This window comes from Dipodomys ordii, unplaced genomic scaffold (assembly GCF_000151885.1).
Source record: "Dipodomys ordii isolate 6190 unplaced genomic scaffold, Dord_2.0 Scaffold356, whole genome shotgun sequence".
NCBI classification, from domain to species: Eukaryota; Metazoa; Chordata; class Mammalia; order Rodentia; family Heteromyidae; genus Dipodomys; species Dipodomys ordii.
This window is the reverse complement of record NW_012267572.1, coordinates 35809-44483: the sequence shown is the minus strand read 5'-3', so window position 1 is coordinate 44483 and position 8675 is coordinate 35809. Positions and strand designations below refer to the sequence as shown.

The window sequence follows — 8675 nt, the reverse complement described above, 5'->3', positions numbered from 1 at the left end:
CTTTTTGCTTATGTGGTGCTGAGGAATCGAACCCAGGGCCTTGAGCATGCAAGGCAAGCGCTCTACCACTGAGCCACCTTCCCAGCCCCTGAAATAATTTTTAAAAAGTGAATTTCTCAACATTTGTTCTTGCTAGGAAAAGATTCATCTCATTTGACAATATCAACTTCAGGTGCTTTTTAAGTTGGTCAAGTTAAACAAACTTTGGTAATATCTATTGTATGGACTTTTCTATGATTACCAAGTTACAATTACTCTTAAATATTAAGTTAAAATTTCTCTAAATATTGTGCTCAAACACCAATATTAAAACTTTCATCTGTCAAAATGAATTGGGAGATTTTATAGTTTCAATGCACATACCCCATTATAATCTGGGCTGTATAAGTATTGAAAACTGAATGAAAATCTAAATGAATGAAAATCTAATCATTCCATGTCATGGAATAAAGCACCAATTTTATATCATATCCTACCATCATACAGGAGAAATTAATACTCTTAAGATAAATAAAAGTAGCCAGGTGCTATTGCTCACACCTGTAATACTAGCTACTCAGGAGGCTGAGATCTGAGGATCACCGTTCAAAGCCACTCCAGGCAGTAAGTCCTTGAGCCCCTTATCTCCAATAAACCTCCAAAAAACTGGAAGTGGCACTGTGGCTCAAGTAGGAGAGTACTAGCCTTGAGCTGAAGGGCTGAGGGACAGCACTCAGGCCCCAGAGTTCAAGCCCCACAACTGACCAAAAAAAAGATAAATAAAAGAGAAGACTCTCTCATGAATAGATCTACTATATAAGAAGTGCCAAGGGGCTGGGCAGCAGTTGCTCACACTTGTAATCCTAGCTACTCAGGAGGCTGAAATCTGAGGATAGAGGTTCAAAGCCAGTCTGGGCAGGAAAGTCCATGAGACTCTTCAATAAACCACCAGAAAACTGGAAGTTGGTGCTGTGGCTTAAGTAGTAGAGTGCTAGCCATGAGCTGAAGAGCTGAGGGACCATGCCCAGGCCCACAGTTCAAGCCCCATGACTGACAAAAAAAAAAAAAGAAGTGCTAAAGGGAGTCAGTTTTCAAGTAGAAACTAAAGCTGAAACTAAAACAAATACATGCCATATCAAGAAGTATGTATCCTTGTTATATCTATGCCCCTACAGATAAATATGAATGCTAATTATACTATATTTTTGTATTCAAACTCTTTTTTAATTTAAATACATTTTAAAGGAGATACATAAGGCAATAATCCTAGATGAATGCTATATATACCCAATGTATTAAAGGTGTCATTTGTGACAAAAGGAACCTAACAAGAATGCAATTGGAGGCCTGGGGAAGATTAAATATACAGTTAGAAGATAATTTGCTATAATTTCACAGAAGGCTGTCATAAACTTGTTATAGTAACCCCATGATAACTAAGAAGGAATGAACTATACTTAGTTGATTGCAGTATTATGCATATATCTATCATCTAGGCATTATAAATGTCCCTTTTTATATATGTTACCTATATAGTATATTTCATTATATATTTATGTGAAAAAAATAATAAAACACACTAAAATCTATATAGTTCATATTATAGACATAAATTCGATTAAAATACATTAAATACATCTATAAAATATCACAATAGAGGTCATTGTACAATTAATTTGTTAATAAAAAGTATAGTAATATAATACTGTGATGCATATATATTTTTAAATATTACAAAAGAACGTTTTAAGGATGATGAACCATGACCAATTAAGCATCATTCCAGAATTATTTCTTCAAGGCCAATTCTATCTTACAGAACATGTAGGAAGTCCACACTAATTTGGCATTCTATTCTATACAATATATAATAATGACACCCATTGTTATATAATGATACAATACTTTGCATGGCAATTGTTTCTGTTTCACTGTTTCTGTTTCGTTTTCATTCTCCTCATTCAGACTATTTTTATAAAATAAAAGAGTAAATGCATTCTAATTATTTAAGAAATTAATTTTGTTTCCCAGAATGCTTAGTGTAGGTTCATTTATACAACTGATAACTAATTTTTTCAAGCACTGTTGGTCTGACTGTTTAAACATTTTTAGTAACACCCACTATTCAATGTGACACAAAATGTTCAAGATTTCAAAAAACTGCAGAATTTTAACATTTTACCTGTTTCATTTTAATCAGGAAACAATCAATCAAGTCTCTTGGATTGTTAACATCCAGTGATTCCTCATGATCTTTTATTTTCTCCAAAATAAAGCTTTTTATATCATCAATATTTTTTAGTACTCTTTTATGGCTCCCTGGTACATAATCAAGGATATCAGGGAAAAGGTTGTAGATCTAAAAGTTAAAAATAATAATTTATTAAATAAAAATATATTTGCATACACATACTATACCTATTTTAGAAAACTTGGGTGTAAATAGAAATGATATATGGCTCCCATTTTAAAGGGAAATTTTGAAGGAACATATAAAATGAGAGGGGTTCAAGGATGCCCTAAAAGCCAGGCGTTGGTGTATCACACCTGTAATCCTAGCTACTCAGGAGGCTGAGATCTGAGGATCTCGGTTCAAAGACAGCCCAGGCAGCCAAGTCTGTGAGATGCTTATCTCCAATAAACCACTAGAAAAACTGGAAGTGACACTGTGGCTCAAGCAGTAGAGCATTGACCTTGAGCTGAAGAGCGCAAGGGCAGAGCCTAAGCCCAGAGTTCAAGCCCCATGACCGACCAAAAAAGAAAACAAAGGATGCCCTAAAACTCAGTCTCGTGTCAGATTTTCTAACTGACTTCTCCATGATCACATAATTATTAATTTTTGCAGAGTTTAGGTCATGGTGAATCAGTACAAGGGAAGACATTGTGAGGATTTTTTTATAATTTAATTTTCTCATTTCTCCCCAGACTACTTCATCCTCTAGGATCACAGTGGAATCAGCAAACACTCTGACCCTACTCAGTGATTCCTAACAGCTTCCATTGTTTCTAATATGCTTCCTCTCTGAAGAAAAATACTTCTTTCCAGTAATAGCATGAATAGTATAAGATGTCAGATTGGAAAAGAAACCTGTGGGAAATGTAAACCTTCACTAAGGACCTGGATATCCACTGATCCACTAGGCATCTATCTGGAACTGAACAAAGCAATTGAAAGGAATATCCCTTTGGGATTTAATGGGAAATATCAAATTAATTGCTTGAGTTCATTAGCTTGAGTCAATCCTATATTTGGACTATTTCTAGTGGGTATAAAATATAAGCTTAGATATCTCTTTCAAATGTTTACTGGATATTCTTTTTCTTCCATTTCTATTAGCATCAGTTCGTTATCAAAGGCTTTCATTCTGACATGTCTATATATAAATGAAATACATCTTTCCTTTGGGTGTCAGTACCAAGGTTTGAACTGAGGGCCTCAGGCTCTTGGTTGGTTTTCTTGCCCATGGCTGGTGCTCTGCTACTGGAGCTACATTTCCTGCCCTGTTTTCTGCTGAGGCACTGAGAGATGAGATCTGGCAGAGTTCTCTGCCCTGGATGGCTCCAATCCTTGATCTTCCAGGTCTAAGTCTCCTGGGTAACTAGCATTTTAGGCATGAGCCAACAGGGCCCACCTATACAGTATATCTAGATGAGACTCACCTCCTCTGCTACTCTCCCTCATCCTTCCCTTCCCTGCTTCCCAAACCACTTCCAACAAGCTTCATTGTTCTATTTTGGAACTGCAGTAAATGAACTATATCTCTTTCCCTTGCCCTGTAGTGATATGAATTCAAAGTTGATCAAGGATCTTAATATAAAACCGGAAACTTTGAAGCTATTACCAAAATAGAATAGGGAAAATGCTAGAACACGTTGCCATAGGCAGTAACTTCCTGAATGGCACTCTACCATTCCTTACATAGCACTGTTGGGTCCTGGTGTTCACCTTAGTGCTCACCCTTATTTAATTTGGGTCTGTTGAAAAAAAAACACAAGTGTTTTCTTAGGAAGAAAAGATCTTGGCTTCACCTGCATCCATGGTGAGCTCAGAATCTCAATATTCTCACTGAATTTCTCCAACAAGTTCAGGAAGTTCTGGTCTTTATAATCAAACCGATTCTGGAAAACAATGGAGCAGATGACATTGCAAGGAGCACAGCCCAGGATGAAGGTGGGATCACAGGGTGAGCCTGAAGAGTTAGAAACAAATGAAATATGCATATGAAATACTGTACTCAGCCTTTTGTCATCTTTACCAATTAATTACTATTTTACTTATAAAGTTCTTTAACTTGCAAATATCCCATTTGAATTAAACCAGCATATCACTTTACTTGAAGCTTCAGTACAAAGCAAAGAGCAAAATAATTGCATTTACATATAGTCATTCAATCCCAGATGCACGCTATTTTAGAAAAAAGAAGACTTCCATGTAGGTAATAATCAACATTTCAGAGAAGTAATACATCTGTTTCCCAAGCCTATAGACTACACAACACTGAGAAAGAGAATATCAGGTACCTGTAGTTTTTTTGAATCACCAATGAAAAGGAACTAAAAAGATAGACTGAACTAAAGTTCAAATACTAGAAGGAACCAAGGTAAAAAAAGAGAATGCATTCATGTTGTATGAGGATTTTAAAAATAACTAAATTTAAACCTTTTATTAAATATAAAAGCCAGGTAAGGCACACAAAACATAAAATTAATAAATGGAGACTCCTATTTATTTCAATACTTGAAAGCGAATTTCTTCCTTAGGAAATAAAGACATGTTTCCTAATTAAACACCACATTTAACTTACAGACAAGGCTGACCTTTTGGAATTCTAGGATGAATATTATGTTTGATATATTTTAAATTCATCTATCTTTGTGGTTCTAGAATTTGACAGATAAATTAAAGAATTATTTTTGCACTCTGTGTACAGTGAAATTGCCACTGGGAAAATAATGAATATGTATGGTGTTACTGAGTTTAAATCATAGACATAAGTGATCATGAATTAACAGCATTGTGAGTGGGTGTGGACATTTGAAATAGAGAATATTCATTGAGATGGTTTCATGTATGTAGGTTACTTAAAGATTAAAATGAGTCTAAGCTCTCAGAAAATTGTTTTAACTTTGAAAAAAATGGTTACTTGGTAAGTTGTTGAGATTTTTTATGACTGCATGTGTGAGTCATTCATAGGTTAAATCTGATTTTCAGCCTTCCACTTTATTTGGAAGAATGAAGTCGAAAAGCCAAGTCATTAGAATCCATGTGGACAATCATACCAATTGTGATTACAGGTTAGTAGATTTGGTTATGGGAGTAATTACCATAGGTTTTCAACCAAAAATCTAATAAACATGGAGAAAAGTGATAGGCAAAACTAAATATTGAGCTAAAATATAGTAAAAGAAGGCTGGATAAAGAATTATAATAGTTGAAATATAGCTAATTTAATCATTTAATCAATCTGTGTATTTTACAGATTCATGATAGAGCACATAGTTACTCAACATGTGAAAATAAAAACTCTAAAGTACTAAGTAAGAAGAAATAACTATTGTTGCTCTGTAACAATTGTTCTATGTTTGCAGAAAAATAAATTTTATGTGACTTCTAATCAGAGATAATAAAGCAAAGGGAATCATATCTTACACCACATCATGCCTATCCAAAATTGTAGGCATGGGTACTGATGAATCATTGAAATGTCAATGAAAATGAGCATATCATATAGCTGCATTTATATGGGGGTCTCTGAGGGTTGATAGGGTTATTGCCACCCTGTTCATGTAGCAAGCACTGACCTATAATGACTTCACTATGTACCCTGAATTATGTTAAGAGGCATGCATTGTTCCTTAACTCCTCAGAAATGAAACTCAGGCATCTATTTAGTCAGATACTGGTGTGGTTCATGACTAAATCCCTACCTTCTCACAAGGCTTAAATCTGGGAACCAGCCCTGGATGGCCAAATATGTGCAAATCTATGACACTTATAGTAACTTACCAGCAACAAGTTTGAACTGGAGGTGTAGCTCAAATGGTAGAGCACCAGACATGAGCTAAGCAAGAGTTTAAAACTCAGAGTTCAAGGCACAGTATCAGAATAAATAAAAAAAAAAAAAAAGAAAATTCACATTCACCATTTCTGATTACAAAACAAAAGAATCCTTATCTGAGACAGAGGGACTTAATGGACCCTTTGACAACTCTGTCTAAAGTAGTGATTTAAAGCAGCTCCCACCCTTGGTTTTCCTCAACTCCTCCACGAGGCAGCGGGCTTCCTCTTGAACACGCTTTTCAATGCTCCTCTTCCCCATCCCAAAATTCCGCAAGGTCATGAGTGAAAAGCGCCTGATCTCTCTCCATGTGTGTCCATTGCTGAAAGCAATTCCTAAATGAAAGCAAGCAGAAACATGGATGGAGAAGTCAAGCAAGAAAAGGAAGCCAAAACATGACAGCCACAGGAAAGGTCAAACGGTGAGTAAAGAACCCATCTGGACTATTTTTCCATCCTCCTTACCACCACCTCCTCAGACCAGCACACAAATATACACACACATGCATATGTACACTTACCAAGGCCTTTACCACATTTCTCACCCACTGGAAATCTGCCTCTTCCAGAGAACTCCTCCCCATGGTCAATCAGAGCTTCCTTCACTGCTTCATATCCATACAACACCACAGTGGGCTGCATGCCCAAATACAGAGTGAACACAGGGCCATAGACTTTTGAGAACTGGAAAATCAGAAGAAAAAAATACTAGTGAAAGAAGTCACTGTTGGCTCCTTAGGTTGAGCCTGAGCAAAACTGATATCATCATTGTATTTTTTATGCTTCTTTATTTTAGCAAACACAACTTCAAATATTTCCAAGTTCATCGTTATAAAGGGGGTCTGTTATAGCTGTCATTTAGAGATGGCCTACACTGTGCCATGCAGTGGACCAGGCAGTTGATACACCATTGTAAATCATCCTCACATGAAAACGCACAGCAGGCTTGTCATGTTTCACAAAGAAAGAAACAGAGGTCTGTAGATTCTAAATTCATTTCTAGAGCCGCATAGGTAATGAATAGAAGACTCATAGTTGAACTTCTGCCTATTGAACATTCCTTGCTTGAGATATGTTTAATTCTCATTTGCACACCAAATCAATAGCCAGATAACTACTTTCAGATAACCTGTGAAGCTCTTACTGTTGAGATCTCACTTCATGGGACAAATGAGAAACTGGCAGTTTTAAATCAGCACAGGTGCTTCTATAGGCCAGTACGGTTTGGGATCGATTGGCATTAGAAACAGAGGGTGGACTCCACAGAGGCTGCCCCAGTACACAAAATACCTTCCAATACAATTTCTTCCCCAGCAGCATTCTTTGCCCCAGACAAATATTTTATGAAAACATCCAGGTGGATTCTGACACCATCAGTATTGCCCTAAATGATCTCATGTCTTTATGTTATCTCATCTTCACAGATATTTCCACAACCTCTCAGATAAGTTAACTTCATGATATTCTGAATAAAACCCATGTGTAATATGCTCTGAGTTTTTTAATTGAACATTTAATCATAACACTTTCCTTACCAGGAATCTTCAGGAAAAAAATCATAAACATAGCTGTTAAACTAAGATCAATAACATTTCCAATTTTGTGACTGAGACTATAATGGACAATAACCCACGCACAAAATACATTACTTCATTCCATGATTGAAAAACAAACTGGAACAGTCACAAGCATATAACACTTTATACAAAAATTTTGCTTTATAAGACTCAATCATACTATTGTACCTTCAACAGTAGATTTATAATATGGTTTAATTTATCTCTTGTCAGAGACCACTGGGCAAACATGAAGAGTACTTACACTGGTTAAAGATTTAGTGATGTCTTTAGTATCAATCTGCAGCAGATTTCCAATAATTGGGAAAGGAGTGGGGCCTGGAGGGAGCTTCCTTCTCCCAGAGTTCTGTCTCCCTATTGAAAAGAGAAGCAGACAGGAGAGAACCAGCACCAGGACAACTACTGGAACCATTGAGGCCTTTTCTTCTGAGAGTAGTGTGAGCTTGCAGTGCTGACCTTTTATAATGCTCCCTGAGACTCTAGTGTGTGCTTCTTTGATGTTTTAGTCATGAATTAGGTAGGTGTTACCTTCCCATCTCTTCTGATTAGACTTTGTCCCAACGATAGAGATAAAAGTAGAATGACCTGTACCCATGTCCCTCTTTCCAAAGGGCACATCGGAGAATGTATTTTAGTTGCAGTTTTTGGCAATCAAATATTGCTAATGTAAAATACAAACCTACATGCGTTCAATGTACAGCTATGATTAAGAAGTACTAAAATCTATGACAATATATAAGAATATTACTCAAAAAAAAGGGTTACTCTAAAGGTAGATGTAGAGAGGGATTACAATTATTTAAGTCAGTTAAAGAAGACATTTCTTGATTCTCAGATCAGTAACAAGTTGGGAAGTTATGGATTTGAGGATATTCTGTATGTTCTATGAAATGTACATTTAAATTTGTTTTTTGCTCTATACAACACTTCGAGATGTGTTGTCACTAATGGGACTCCTCAACAAGGTAGTAAACGCATTGATTTTTATTTCCAACTAAATGTACTCAAACATTCTGAAAAGCAAACTATACATTGAATACTGACCAAAGGTTTCAGGTCCT

At 36.1% G+C, this 8675-nt stretch overlaps 1 protein-coding gene across 1 annotated transcript in view; it reads right to left on the bottom strand.

Moving 5' to 3' along the window:
* The window catches only part of LOC106001669 (cytochrome P450 2C5-like), a 72792-nt gene extending 64766 nt beyond the window's left edge, over window positions 1-8026 (bottom strand). The window contains exons 1-5 of the mRNA XM_013036694.1: window positions 7859-8026; window positions 6559-6721; window positions 6224-6373; window positions 4009-4169; window positions 2162-2338 (exon numbers count right to left, since the gene is read on the bottom strand). Of these exons, the coding sequence (XP_012892148.1) occupies window positions 2162-2338; window positions 4009-4169; window positions 6224-6373; window positions 6559-6721; window positions 7859-8026 (819 nt within the window). The remainder of the gene's footprint in view (window positions 1-2161; window positions 2339-4008; window positions 4170-6223; window positions 6374-6558; window positions 6722-7858) is intronic.
* Between the last annotated feature and the right edge of the window lie 649 nt (window positions 8027-8675).